The sequence below is a fragment of the Watersipora subatra genome, chromosome 9, assembly GCF_963576615.1.
Source record: "Watersipora subatra chromosome 9, tzWatSuba1.1, whole genome shotgun sequence".
Lineage (NCBI taxonomy): Eukaryota > Metazoa > Bryozoa > Gymnolaemata > Cheilostomatida > Watersiporidae > Watersipora > Watersipora subatra.
The window spans coordinates 56,309,905-56,325,680 of NC_088716.1; the positions used below are offsets into that span (position 1 = coordinate 56,309,905).

The 15,776-nt window shown below is 35.6% G+C and overlaps 2 protein-coding genes across 3 annotated transcripts in view; one reads left to right on the forward strand and one right to left on the reverse strand.

Annotated features, from left to right (window-relative positions):
- Positions 1–1,116: 1,116 nt before the first annotated feature.
- Positions 1,117–2,013, forward strand: LOC137405259 (glycoprotein 3-alpha-L-fucosyltransferase A-like). Its single transcript, XM_068091485.1, has one exon. It carries the CDS (start codon positions 1,117–1,119, stop codon positions 2,011–2,013), a length of 897 nt encoding a protein of 298 aa, XP_067947586.1.
- Positions 2,014–4,112: 2,099 nt separating this feature from the next.
- Positions 4,113–15,776, reverse strand: part of LOC137404610 (tyrosine-protein phosphatase non-receptor type 4-like) — a 44,505-nt gene continuing 32,841 nt past the window's right edge. For both annotated transcript variants that reach the window (XM_068090834.1, XM_068090835.1), the window contains exons 5-10: positions 12,551–12,620; positions 10,253–10,435; positions 7,817–8,052; positions 6,859–6,995; positions 6,638–6,770; positions 4,113–5,153 (exon numbers count right to left, since the gene is read on the reverse strand). In XM_068090834.1, coding sequence (XP_067946935.1) covers positions 4,893–5,153; positions 6,638–6,770; positions 6,859–6,995; positions 7,817–8,052; positions 10,253–10,435; positions 12,551–12,620 — 1,020 coding nt within the window. In that variant the 3' untranslated portion in view covers positions 4,113–4,892. The remainder of the gene's footprint in view (positions 5,154–6,637; positions 6,771–6,858; positions 6,996–7,816; positions 8,053–10,252; positions 10,436–12,550; positions 12,621–15,776) is intronic.

Below are 15,776 nucleotides of genomic sequence, written 5' to 3' on the forward strand. Positions count from 1 at the left end.
AAAGCAACTTTTTGTAAGGACTTTGAAGGTTTGTCACAGCTGAAGTTTTTATTTTTTCAACTGGAACCCAGGGAGACTTGCCCACAACTGCAATGATTACCTCAAACATGTCAAGTGGTTAAGAAGCCCTTAGTATAGCACCTAAAATAATCTTTACAGTTTAACAAAGCCAGCTGGTAGTTTTCAGTGAATAAGCCATAGATATAATAAACCTATATATTTACTACATCTATGAAATAAGCTAACAAGCTGGTAGTTTTCAGTGAATAAGCCATAGATATAATAAACCTATATCTTTACTACATCTATGGAATAAGCTAACAAGCTGGTAGTTTTCAGTGAATAAGCCATAGATATAATAAACCTATATCTTTACTACATCTATGGAATAAGCTAACAAGTGGTAGTTTTCAGTGAATAAGCCATAGATATAATAAACCTATATCTTTACTATATCTATGGAATAAGCTAACAAGTGGTAGTTTATCTTAAATACGTATGAATAAGGACTAGTTGTTCACAAGTATTGCTAACTGTTATAATCAATATAAAATAACAAGATTGAACACTGCGCCCGAAACCGTTTGAGCAAAACTTTAGATTTATGTTTTTAGAAGGCTGTTGCAAATATACTCACCTTATGTATATGAGCAATAGACCTATTTATTGTGACAAGTAATAGTCATATTTTACAATATATTTTCCACAAAGTACCACAGAAATCGTAATACTGATATTTGCAACCATATCGAGTCGTATAGCATTACAATTGTAAAGTTAGCATTTTTTTAAAACACAGGCAAACACATTGGTTGTTTTAATGTTATTGACAAGAGTTTAAGGTAAACTCCATGAATTTTTATTTGCAAAAGTATTTAGTATGTTTCGAGTACTGACAGCATATATAAGTATGTAAATGAGTGTGCAAATATATATATGATATGCATAAATGACATACATAATAAGGGGCAATATTCAAAGAATTGTTAATACTATACATTAGACTCGGTACTATGTAATAAACCAACCAAGTCAGCTCCAATTTCTCTTGCAGGATATTTACGATGTAAACGTATACATAGCAACTTTGAAAAAGGGATCCCTTTGATGAAACGTATGAATTTCTATAGAGTTAAACCACTGCTTCGTGAGATTAATTGTGGCAAATATAAATGCCAAGAGGAATCAGGAGCTACTAACACAAGTGGAGCTGACATGGTCATCTTTCATGATATAGATGTTAACCATTTCAACAGCCCTCCCTGGAAAGATATAAATTCTCTTTGGGCATTTGTAGCGAAGGAGCCACAGATGAAGCTATCCGCGCCTGAGCATTTGTGGAATGGAGTTTTTAACTACTCTGTCACATTTGACTCTGACACCGATGGCAATATGTTTGTCTTTAGATCTAAAATATTAAAACTTTTTTCCATACAAAATAATAATTTTGCTACAAAGCGGCTTAATCGAATTCCTCGAGCTCTCTGGCTTGTCTCACATTGCAACAAAGAAACGACGATGACTCTAGCCAGTGGTAGAGAAGAGTACGCTGTCGAGTTGTCTAAACATTTTCAAGTAGATGTTTATACATCAAGAATGAGCTGCCAGTACCGGCTGGGAGATCTCGTAAAAGATGTGAGAGGCGACCGGCAGCCTGAGATTGGTGACTATGCCTTTTATCTCTCATTCGAAAATAACCTATGCAAGGATTACATCAGCGAAAAACTGTGGAAAGTTCTAGAAGCTAATGTAACTACGATTCCAATTGTACTAGGAGGTCTAACCATAAAAGAATACACTCGTGTTGCCCCGCTCAACAGCTTTATACATGTCAGGAACTTTTCATCTCCTAGAAAACTGGCAGAGCACCTACGCTACGTGTCAAACAATGATGATGCGTTCAACTACTATCAACAATGGAGGAATGAGTTCTATTTAACTCATACTCGAGGTCATTATGCTAACATTGGAGGTGAACTACTTTTCATTATTCGCAGCTTATTTGATCCTTGACTGCCATCGGCTTTTTTATCTAAAACATGAAAGTAAAAACTGGTGACTGGTTTTTTTCTCAGAAAGTATTCCAACATGTCTGTGAACCAAAATTATTATACACACGATGTAAAACTTTCACTGAAGCTATTCAAATGAAATCCTCACCCTGAGAACTGCTGTTTCAGCTGTGGTGCGACCTATTCATTAGTAGGATCTATTGCACTGGTCAGGCTTCTCTACTTTTTCCTACTCATCCCTACCTCTCCTTAAGCAACTTGGCTATTTCCTTTCCTTATCAAATCTTTTTACCTTTAACTCTTTTCTAACCTTCAAATACTCTACTTAGTCTTGACAACCTTTTCAGTGATTCCACGCAAATGCTTAACACAATAACTTCACTCTGTTAAACTAGTTAACCAATTAGACATATTGTACTACTTTCCTAGTGAGATCAATACTAGATGTACATTTTATCCTCAAGTTTGTCTCATTGTAATAATTTTGCAAATTCATTATTACAAGTTGAGTGAATTTTTAATATTTTCCTATTTTTCAAGGCAGCACTGTTCTTTGATTGATAGATTACACTTGTGAGCTCTGCAAGTTTGCCTATGAAAGACCAAAAGGATGGTGGAAGACCTTTAGCGAAGACTACGGACCCCATAAATGCATAAACATATCGACTCCAGACCAGCAGTGCTCCTACTACAATATATCCTGTGTACGTTAACATTAAGAACTGAAATAGCATAATGGTACATCAGATGGTGTACATGTACTAGATTGGAGTGTAAAGTTTCCTGACTCGTCTTCTCTTTTCTGTGTGATAGCTTAACTCCAAGCAAGTGTGTGTGTGTGTGTGTGTTTTATTTCACCTTTAAAGATTACACAATTGAATTAATACTCGAGACAAAATATAATTAACCAATGCGTGAAAAAATAACAATAAGTAAGAAATGATGATGGGGCCCATTGCGAAATGGCAAAGCCAGTGGTACGCGAGCCCGAGTCAGCAGCACAAAAACCAGACCGTAACACTCACTCTCCAGACTGGAGATGGTGCCTCAGTTCCACCTTATATTTACCGAGACATTTTATTGATCTTATTGAATTAGGTAGTCGATTCCACAGCGCAGGTGTTGCAAAGTTTGAGGATCGTTGACCGGCTAAAGTTAGATGATTAGGTACGGGAAGAGAAAGTAATTGATGACGAGTATTATAAAATGGTAGTGCTGGATCACATTTTGAGTAAAATAATTTATGGGCTTGAATAAGCAACTTATATTTATGCAATTTATCAATAGTTAAAATATCAGAGGTTTTAAATAAATCGTTTGTTGGAAATCCAAATGGCTTACGGTTAATGATTCTGACAATTTTCTTTTGAAACTGTATTATTTTGCTAAGATGAATTTTGGATGCATTGCCATAAGTTTCTATTGAATAGCATAATTTGGAGTGAATAAGTGTGTAATAAAGCATAATCAGCAATTTTTTTGGAATGAAAGCACTTATGCGGTAAAAGATGCCTGATATAGGCCGTAAATCTAATAAAAGCTTACGAGCGTGGGAAGACCAGTTCAAATTTTTATCAATTGACACTCCAAGAAATTTGACTTCATCAATTGAAGTCAAATTATGCTCTCCTATTAAGCAAGTACTGCTTAATAGGAGAGCATAATTGTGTATCAGTGTATTTAGCACCATTGCACTTTTATTAGTGAAATTAATGGGCTAAGATATGGGAAAAAAGCTTCGATTTCATGTGCAGAAGTATAAAAGCAGTTAAAATAGGGGCATCAACGATTTTAATTCTTTGAGATACTAATTACTAAGATTTCTTCGCTCGTCGCATATTTGCCTCAATGACAATGTACTTACATGTATATAGATACCGCAATATAGATTTAAAATTGCCTTCCTTAAACCTACACAATCCAGCGCAACAGACAACATAGAGCAAATACAAAATGGAGCAAACTAACCATTTGCTAGCTCGTACAGCCAATATAAAATATGAAACTAATATAAATATAAACTAATAAATAAACTAAATATAAACTAATATTCAGCATCGACAAACTAAATGGCAATTTATTGTTGCAGTAAAGTGGTGTTTTATTTCTATATCTAGAGTTTTTCCAAAGGAAAGGTGGGTTTCTGGGAGAGAAAACTGGAAGAATCCTAATGAATGAAATATTTCATCAAGAAGAAACAACTGTACTTTCACTGTTGTATAAAGAGTCGGATTAGACATTCCTACATTAAAGTTGTTGCAGAGGTTATACTCCTTTCCGAATTAAACGGAACAGAAATAATTATTTTGGTAAACAATAATCAAATTCTGATTCAATGTAAAACATTGATATAATAATAATAATAGATATAATAATAAGTTTGTAAAGAGAAAGCGAAATTGCATCCTAATATACAAATGCACTAGCTAGCCTTCATGCACTATCAGCAAGCAAAAGAAGCACGAATTACAGTAGACATAAAATAGTAGAATAGCCTAGTATCTTATGAATGAGGAATGCACGGGCGTATCAATGGGCGTATCAACTACTAGAAGCTACAATTTGGTGAATTTATGTACAAATTTACATAATGCAGTAAATAACTGAAGTTCGAAAGAGTCATGTAGGTATAATATATGAATATAAACAAAAAAAGACTAGCCAATAAATTAGTATGCAAGTGCAGAGATGATAATATAGCTCAGATAGAAACACCGATTTAAGTAGCAGTTGCCTCCTCTTTCAGCCTAGCTAATCCTGAAAGATAGTCGTTCATCTTTCTCTGGGCGGAGTGTTGTCTACTCGCTCAACGCATCAAAAAGCTTTCCTCATCTTGACTGTCTACAAACTTTCCTCAGGCTCTCACGCCATCTTTAGCCTTCAGTTTCTAAAGTCATCTAGGGGCTTTACATAACCCTCGTGATATACACGTAGAATAGCCTCACAGACAAACTTGTACTGCCCGCTAGTCTGTATGAGCATTGCCCTTTGGTCCCTCATCTGTCGGACGACATCGAGAGGGTAGACAGGCTGATTGGACTCTATGAGACACATGGCGGTCTCCATGAGAATTAGCACACCTGTGCGTCCGATGCCCGCGCTACAGTGCACCAGTGTCGGCTCGACCATGCCTATTCTTTTCTAGAACATAAAATGATGACCGGTGAAAGACTGTTGTGAGTCGAGATGAATCTGAGTCACAAAAAAGAAGATGTGTAACAGGATGGAAAGCGGTAAGTTATTTCTATCGTTAAAACAATATTTCTATCGTAGAAAGAGCTGTGCAAACAAAAGCACAATTATTCAGAACTCTGTAAGCCAAATATTATTTCCTATAATATAATAGATATCACATTTTCTAAAAACCCTTTTACACCCGCAATTCCAGAGTTTTTGTAAACGTTGAACAATATGCATGGCAAAAACACTAGAATTACATACATAAAGAAATTTTACAGAATGTGGTTTTACAATATTATAGAAAATCATATTGGATTTGCCGAGGTATTCGCAAATGAGTGTCGAACTGTAGCTCAAGGTCTAAATTTTGCACCTATTGATAGACCAAACTACATATTTTGGCGGAGTCATTTTGAACAATATTCATGTTGGCACCAACTCGCCCAAGTCAAGAGTTCCTAAATATAAGCAAGGTTCCTTTCAACTGTATAAAAACTATTTGCATACGATGAAATTAAAAAAATACGGGAGATAAACTCATTCGCAACTTTTGAGAAATCAATTAAATGTGTAACTTTGAAAGAAGTCTTAAACAAGTACAGTTTACAATAGAACCATCTTTTCCATGAAGTCTTGATGCTGCTTGAACACGGAGTCACTATTTTCCTCATAGTCTCACATTATAACCATGTTCAGACCGATCTATTAAAAATGAAAACCTGACACAAAATTACAACAATTACATTGCTGGCAACGGCAAACATGAACAAACAAGAACATCAAATGTTAGCCATTCGCTCAGTTTTCTTTATAGCAACCATTGATGGATCTCTGCAAACATTTCACCTGAGAGTAGATATGGTTAAGAAACCATATACAGGAACAAAATGTGGTAAAAACTTTCTGAGCCTGTATCTACACCATTATTTGCAGCTCGACTTCAGTCTGCTTTACTGAATCAGCTTGTTATCAAGTCGCTATCAAGCGTTATCAAGTCGCTATCAAGCCGTTATCAAGCCGTTATCAAGCCGTTATCAAGCCGTTATCAAGCCGTTATCAAGCCGTTATCATGTCGTTATCATGTCGTTATCATGTCGTTATCATGTCGTTATCATGTTGTTATCATGTCGTTATCATGTCGTTATCAAGTCGTTATCAAGTTCCTGCAAACAATGACCTCAATCTACTTTCAACTACCAGAAACATTTTTAAAATGGGGTTTGTTGTATTTGAACTTTTACTCGGCAACTACACATGAATGTCATTTTTTTGCACATTACTGTAGTAAACCATATTGTTCAGTGTTCATAAATACATTCGAACGACGTAAATGAGCTTTTGAAGAATGTAACTACATACTTTTGAAAAATAAATCACTGTGTTAGTTTGCTCACTTTTACTTCCGAAGGACACAACTGAAAAAACTATCAAGAAAGGTGACCCACTTGTCTGACCCTGATGACAAAGTCAAGGAAGTCTGAGCTATCCTCAGGGACGCCGTGATCAGGCCATGCGATGTACTGCATCTGGTAGATGTGTCGCTCTTCATTGGTCTCCATGTTGACTAGAGTGAACTCCCTGTAAGCAGAGCCACTCGTAGACTTATGACCCCACCAGCAGCGCTTTTTGCCGCAGACAGAGAGAATAAAATAAATCAAATATTCACCTAAAAGCGAAGGAGCGAGTTTCTTTCTCTTTAAGGCAGGTAAGCTGGAGGGTTCCAAAATCAGTTGTCTCATAGAGATGTGGCCAGTACTGGTGGCACTTTATTCTGCCTCTTTCTACCAACGCCGTTAGCATTACCTGGATTGCGAGAGGCGTTCAAGAGTGTGAGAACAAAAAACAACTGAATGATATGAACTGATGTCATAGTTTCGTAACAAAAGCAGAAAACTTCTACAAAAACTGATAAAAATCAGGTAACAGATGGACTCCAATTACCAGCCTTTGAAGTCTTAAACTTAAGTCTTAAACATGAACTTAAACAAAATTTTAGTGGATTTTATCAACAAATTATTGGTATTTTTCTATTGTTTACGGTCCTTTTTTATTGTTGAGGTGGTCCAACTGCCAGGATGCGATTATGACGTCTATAGTTGCAAATAGACAGGCAGAATAGAGACGCGTAATGCTGTAACTTAAACGCAACAGCCGATATCGACTATCGCAACTAATGACATTATTTTGGCACTTTTTTTTCTTCGAATGTTTTACCCGAGATCAAGTTTTCTCAATGTTAGTCTTGAAACATCCTGGCAGTCAGATGACCACAAACATCAAAAACAATCACGAATGATAGAAAAATATCGATACTTACTGATCAAATCTACTCAAGTTTTGTATAAGTTTATCTTTAGCTGCTGATCTTGTACAGGGATGAAAATTTGTGTGTTATATTGTTATTATATTACGTTAAAACATTGTTAGTTCTATAGTTTTAAAAAAGTACATTGTCTGATATTTCGAAAAAAAAATTCTTCGTTTGATCAAGCCTACTGTTGGCACTAAAACACTTCTCCGAACAAAGAGTGAAGATACTTTGGCTAATTCCGATTATCAGGAAGTATGTTAAGCATGCCCAATGAACTCTGGTCGTCGGTAATTGCATTACTCCGAATTCTTACCACCAGAGTAATCTGCTGTTGCCAGACCAGTTCCCAGAAGTCAGCGCACGTGTTGGGCAGAGGGCCCTGAGCGGCGATGTAGCGGTTCACCATTCCACTGCCAGGTATTTCCATGTTGACATAATTAGCATTAATGTAGTCACCTGAAGGGAGATTGCGCAAGAGCACACGAGTCTGGTCGTAGGGGGATATGTCTCGGTACCTGTTCTTGCTCAGGTTTTCCGCAGCCTTAGCGCCTGACAAAAGATTATTATGCAGCAATATAGAGATACATGATATATGAGGAGTAGGAACCAAGCTTGGTAAACTGTAGGATCTATTTCATCGAACTTAAAGATGTCAACACCTATGAAGAATGTTTTATGATGCAAGATTTCAGAGACGTGGGTGAAATCTGGCACGCTCGCATTTGACAGGCTAAATGACAATTGAAAAAATTCCATAAAAAATATAAAAGATGGGACAACTTCCACACCATTTTTGACTCAAATTGGAGTGGTTGGTGAGAGCAAAATTATTGGTTATTTACAAGCAAATCATTTCAACTAGTTTACTTTAAACACAATTAATGTGGAGACATCATAGGAAGGTTTGACAGAATACTCACTGATAACATCATTAAACAGTTGAGTTCACTTTGCGTGTAGAATCTTTTGCGTATTGAATGCTCAATGCAGTCAACAGTATGTTTTTCACAAGAGAACAATAGGTAATGCTGCCATGCCCAGTGCTACACATAAGGAGTGATTTTTACTGTCGTTACAATGCATGAGAGGAGACCGACTAGCAGATCCCTGATTGAGGCACAAACATTTTACTAACTGCGAGCCGCTAATAAACTGAACAAGTTGTGTTAATGTTATAGGGCTGTTATTACTGTAAATATTAGGCATTGCAGATAATACGTCTTAGTTTACTTTCTTATCACAATAACATAGTGTTAGTATTTTTACTATTTTGGAAATTCCATCTTTTGGCTACTGGAAATTCGAACTTTTGAACATGATTACAAAAAAGTCATCGTCGTGCCAACAAAACTTTCTCATATACTAAAGAACAAAGCTGTACACTACTTTTCTTACACGAAATGGCCTACTAAAGAGCATGAGCCAAATGAAGCTAAACTCGCCACAGGCGTGTTCCAAAAAAGTTTTCTGCTCACATAGCCCGGTAAGTGGATCTATGCAATCAGGCTTGCGCCCATAGGTGGGGCTATGTAACAAGGTTATTTCAGTCTAATCATTGTGACTTACATAATTAGCCTCGTTTAAATAGAGCTCCTAGAGCTCAAAAAACTAGTTTATTAATGCAACTTTGAAAAAATGTTAATAAACTCTCACCACACGGGGCCTTCCCTTCCCTAAAACTCTTCAAGACGTGAAAATATCAATGAGGCTTCAAGGCCAAATGTTACAGCCAATTATACGAATAACACGGAAAGGGCAAGAGGTTTTTCTTATTCCACACCTTCTTAGTCGCTGCTAATAATGATAACTGGAGCTGAGCCAAATTTGTTTAGTTATGACTAATAATCAAGGGTTATATTCCATGAAACTTGAATTAACAGCCAGACAAGGTGTATCAACATCTTTAGCAAACAAATATAGTACATGTGTATGCTCAATTGCTAACCGTTTCACTTCAACTAGGCTATATCAAGTTATTTATTCAGGTTATAGTAGGAAATAAAATTACTTATTTTAATATATATTTTAGCTACTTGCTTCAATGCATACTAATTAGTCGGCACTATTTCCACCCTCCCATGAACTATATTACTGCATTACTTGCAATAGCCAGATGTAATAAAACAAGTATTAACTTGTAGTGGAAGCAGGGAAGGTATCCAAATATTTGAAAAGTTCCTTTCCTAACACCGAATTTGTCACAAATCTTGTCTTTAAATTATGTTTCTAATGGCACATTACGAAAAGCATTTTTTTGATGATGATATTGATGTAAAAACTATTAAAAAACCTGAAAAATTTATAAAAAAAAAGTTATAGACTTTATCGTAGCTGCTTAAACATTACAATAGATTATATTTTTCCATAAATACTTGTGTTTCAAAAAGTGTTCAAAATAAAAAGGTTGCTATCACTACCAAGAACCAAACTGCTTGAAAGGCTTTCCGAGTTGATCTAAAAATGCTAGAAAAGGAAGTGCAGATCAGGCATGCCCAGTTTAAATTCCCCAATGAGCTCCTTGAATGCTAAATACCACTATTAAATTGGTGATGAATAGCATACAGGAAATGCTAATTTCCAATAGCGTTTCTCTAGCAACCAGTAAACAAGTAACTTAACTGATTGGAGAACAGGCCTACTGATTGATCACATATGTGTGACATTCAAGACCGCATCCATGCTGAACACAATCCAAAGAAGGCAAAATGCTAAACAAAACGCTATATGGCAGCTATTCTTCATTACATACATTGGTTAGTCATGCCCGGTTTCCGCCGGTAGAGCTGCTCAAACTGAAGAATAGCAGCGTTGCCGTCGACCCCCTCCCTCAACAGCATCAGTGACTCAGACAAAAGGTCAAGGCCAGCTGTAATGCGACGAGTCTCGGGTATGTAGTGGAATTCAGGTTCTTTATAGTCTTCCCCGACATACACTGTAAATATAAAGGGCCCCTATAAGCTAGTGACATACACTGTAAATATAAAGGGCCCCTATAAGCTAGTGACGTACATGTACATATTGAAGATACTTAGGTAACTTAACTTCTTTGGTGCTGCATAGACTTATGCTAATATCACCAATGACACTGTAAGTTAACACAAAATTCATCGGCTTTATTATCTTATGGATATTGTATGCAAAATACTTGTTGCAAGCTTGCTATAATTATAATTTATTCATATTATACGTTATATGTGAAAACCAATGTTAATAAATATATTTTGGAACCATTCAATTTATTATTAGTGTTTGCTATGTAAAGCTAAAAGCATTTTTAATGTTACGATAGTTTTAATGGCTCTTTGGCTTTTAGTAATTTCACAGCAAAAACAGTTTTAATATAATCTCTTTATACTAATAATAATAATAGGATGAATAGCCATGAACCTAGTTGATTGTGTCTCTTTGCTTCTCCATCAGAAATTCATTGATTTTGCTAGCAATTTCGATCCAAGAAAAACAAATGGCTGTTGATGACAGTTCTACTACTCATAGTTATTATTATTATTATTTATTTAGCATTATTTCCAAGGTTTTATTTTTAAAACAGTCTAAGGACTCAATTGAAAGAGTTTCATCAGGTAACGGATGTCCATTTCCTTTCATTTAAAGTAGGATTTGAGAGACTAAAATACCTTCTGATGTCTCTAGAAATGAGAAAGAACTCATGATTGCAGTGCCAGTTGGAGAGTTCAGCTGTAATTATGTTCTTTGAGGTGAGTTCAGAATCCTCCATTTTGCGCAGGGTGAATTTTTGTGAACAATCTCTTATAATGGCAGCGTTAGTATGTATTTTTGATATAGGCAATTCAAGTCTATGAAAAGTCATTTAAAGTCAGTTATATTAGTTTCTGAACCTTAACTGAGCTTGGCCATGGCAGGTGTAATTTACACAATTGTGTGTAAACTGTTTCTAACAATTTATAATGAATTTTAAATACATTCTGTTACGGTTCTTAATGGTAAGAAATGCTTCGTATAAATGCAATTTCTCTCAATAGTTATCAAACACTTTTCAACCTTGCTATTGACGAACGATTTGATTTTAGCGGTGACATTATTTTACAGAGCTATTAAATACATTAACATGCTACGACGCAGGGTTTTAAGGTATTGAAACAGCAAATTTTCTGCTATTCAATGAAATAAAATGATATTTACTTAAACTATAAGCACCTAAATTTTTGACAGAGGTGTAGTAAAGGGCAAACCATGACCAATGACCTACTCAACAACAGAAAGAGGGTTAATTATATGGACTTAGAGGGACACATTGATAACATAGACTTTGAACCAAAGTCTTCGAGTCCAGCATGGTCATGTAACGCTTTCGCAACAAATTGTCTTTACAACGGCTGCCTATGTACCTTTAAAAAAACATCCATCACTGATCATAGAATGAACAATCCACTCCATTTGCAACAATAAATTTACGACATTGGGCTATCATTTCGCCACAACAAAGTGAAGCAATTAGTTTCTGTATACTCAAAATTCCCGCAAAGTATCATAGTCTCAAAAGTTTGATTTCCGGTTTAAGATGTATGAAAAGAAATATTGTACACAGTGACCTAAACATATTTCTGCTGCTGACGCTATTAAAATTCGGCAAGATTAGGCATCAGGTATATCCAATAAGCGTTTATTCTGATACATGTATAGATGTTTAGTTGGATTCTTCCACACAATCTTCCGATGACTCTGAAACTTCGATGGCGTTTTTCTTTTGCAGCCGGTTTTCCTAAACTATAAAAACTACTAGACTAGGCTTCTATACTTCATATGCATTGATCCTTGTGAAGAACTTTTTTCCTGATTTCACAGAATTTTAGATGGAGGGTCTGGGACAAAAACTCTTAAACTTCTACAGAAAAAAGAGTGAGTGTATGTCCGACAAAAAAATTTATGGGCAAAACTAATTGCGTCAAAACAAGCAAAGAAGTTCTGTAGCGAAAGAGTTAAGGACAAAATATATGCAATATCATTTAGTCAGCAAATAATACATATACTATTTAGCAGCATACTAGAGTACCGCTGAAAGACATACCGTTGGGTCGTACAACGAGCACCAACTCTCCAGAGTGAGTTTCTCTTGCAGCTCGAATGAACATGACCACCTAAAACAGACAGCAGTTGGTAAGACAAGACAACTTCATTTACAACAGATTGCGTATCAAAGTTTCAGCATATTGTGTTTCCACAAGAATCTTCTTATTTATACAAACAAATAGAGTTAACAGTTTAAAGCTTGTGACCGAGGTAATTCAGGAGTTGTCTTCTCATCTGAGCCTACGCCCAAGTATACTCGGCTTCGTAGTTTTACTCAGTTTTGTTGTACTTCCGGTTTACGCAAGATTACGAAATCTTTGCTACTCTGTGTGGTATGCGTTTACAGTTACCTCCCAAAGTTTCAAATCGATTAGATTATTAGTTCTTGCGATATAGTTAAAGTTCCGAGGGCATTTCTAATCAATTGGGAAATTAAAATGGTTGCCGACAGAACATTAGTTCTTTTTGTGCTTTTGGCCGTCCGTACTTCTGGTTTACATCAGAATTACAAAATTGTGGTCGTTTGATACAATATACGTTTTCAGCATAATACCAAAGTTAAGTCGACTTGACAATTAGATCTGGAGATATTGGCCAAATTCAAGGTACTTTTAACTGACCGAAAAATGGAAAATGGCTGCTGACAGAACATTAGTTTCTAATGACATACTAATTGAAATTCTGAGTAACGAAAATCAAAAGTAGACAAAATTAGAAAGTTTCTCCTCAGCAACAAGAGCCCTACACTGAAACTATTTGTCTTTCAATTCATAAAAATATAAACACTATCAGGCTCAGTGCACATCAACCACTACGTTTCTCCAGTTACTGCGAAAACATCACATCTTTGAAAAATGAAAAAAACTATTCATTATATTTGATTTCTGTTTTCTTCATTGAGTTCTACAATCTTGGAGCTTCAATATGATATTTAGTTTACAAGGAGTTGTGTTATCCTGAGTGCATGCAGATTCGATTGAAAGTGGTTAATTCAGTCAGGAATCAGGGACCTGCATGTGTATACAAGGTCAGGCTTCAGAGTGTTAAGGAAATACCAAGTTTCATTAGCATATAACTTCTAATCTCGGTTATACAGCATCAAGAAATAAATTATTTAAAGGTGATTTTGTTTAGAAACTACAGTTATTTGAAAGTTTTGTGCTAAAAAAGTCGATAAAAATGAAATTTAATTGACACTCAATTATGCGACACTTGGTGGGGCCTTCAAAGAATATGGCCATAACAACAAAAATGAATATTTTTAGTGATATAGACCACTCCATTTCAAAAACATTTAAATAATACAATATCTCGCCAATATCAATCAATAAAAACATGCACTGCTTTAATAACAGTACTCTGAGAACATACCAGAGGAGTTGAGCATTACTAGAGGTCGACCAAAGAGATCGAAGCATCTGGCTATGTAACAATAGAACACAAGCTAAAAGGCCTTTATTTCGGTAAACGAAGCCAAGAATTTCACATATTGCAAATTTTAAACTGCTTGTCAGATAGGTGATTGCATAATTCCGGTAATCTGTACACTAACCCTCTGGGCACCTCTGAGAACCTCTGGGCACCTGCATGTCACAACAAAACCTCGGCAGACAACAAAACAAACCAGCTATAACCTGCTAAGATGAGCGCCAGGTTCTTCTGAATGAACTTGTTGTAATCAAACCTTTCGGTTGTTCCTAACAAATCATCACAGAGAATCGTTAACACGGACACCGTCGAAGCTGCAGTAAGAACATTCTAAACCTCTAATCTTGATAGCAACAACTCGTAACCAGGCTTGAAAACACAGGGTGGTAGGCACTTTTTACCTCTAACTGCACCGACATTAAAATCACGATCAACAGAAGCGTTTTGTAATTTATAACATACCAGTGGTAATCCCAAGCTCGGCATTACTTTGATTTTCAACACAAAATCCATGAACGGGTTATTTGAGGACAATTGTCCTAAATGCATGTGAAAACAGATTCAGTTTCTGATCAGATAGATGGTAGCACATTTATATGGTAAACAAAATATCTATGATTCCCAATTGATCCCTGCATTGCTTGAAGTGTACCTACTTTTGCACATCTAATATGCCGTAGTGATTCTCTTATGACTCCTCCCTCACACGAGAGTAGATAGTAACGAGTTCGAGACACGTATGAAGTATTCTTTTGTGAAACACCACAATATTATTTCTCCAGTATGGTGGTTTCAAGATAACAAACCAAACTCTTATTATAACATAATAGATAGTAAATGGAATGAGTGCTTTAACTTGAAAATAATATTTCCAATTTCTTTGTTTATAATAAAGAATATAGGTTTACTAGTAAAAATAAGTTAGACTGGAAGATTTCAAGTGAATGAAGAGTATAACTGTGTTTTTATCCAAGCAATGATATCAAAGTCTCAACTACAGCTACGTGAAGGGTTCTATAGAAAGGATGTCATCGGCAAACTTTGAGAATGATAAAAACTTGTTCTTAATGCAATGGCTGAACAAACCACAAGCATGTCCGGATTAACATCTCTTTTGCATCTCAGCAACTATAAATGGGCCCCAGAACCATTTTAATTCTAATTAAATGTATACAATAAATTCTGACTAGTACGCATGAAACAGATTATATGACAAACGTAATTGTATAAAACATTTTTCTTTGCAACACTCCTGAGTCTTTTAAGCACGAACTCTGATACTTTGAGAAAAAAACTGCATAGGCCCATTCACTTTTCAAAGTTATTTGGCTATCATACTATGACCAATCGGAAATTTAGCCTTGATATATGCATGACTTTATGTTGTCAAACCTAGATTTGAAAACGCATTAAATGAGTTGAAGATGGTTAAAACATTCATCTTTGTGGATTAATTATAATTGAAATACATTGAAAGTCGAATTGTCTGCCGCGTGAACCATAAGATCATAGTTCTGAAAGGCAAACTTGGGGAGTTATTGACATCAACACTTATTCTCCAACAGAAATTTCAAGAATATAATAAAAATTCGCAGACAATTATTGTTTGGTGAAATAACTCTGAAACATAAATTTATTCACTTGCAATATGGATATAAAAAATCTAAAAGCATATTTTTCAATATTAATTTGTTTATAGTTTACCCAGTTTCAATCAAAGCTGGCCTCACAAACCATCTCCAATTATAGTAAAAGAAGGAAAAATGTGATGTAAAAATATAACTAACCTAAGATTA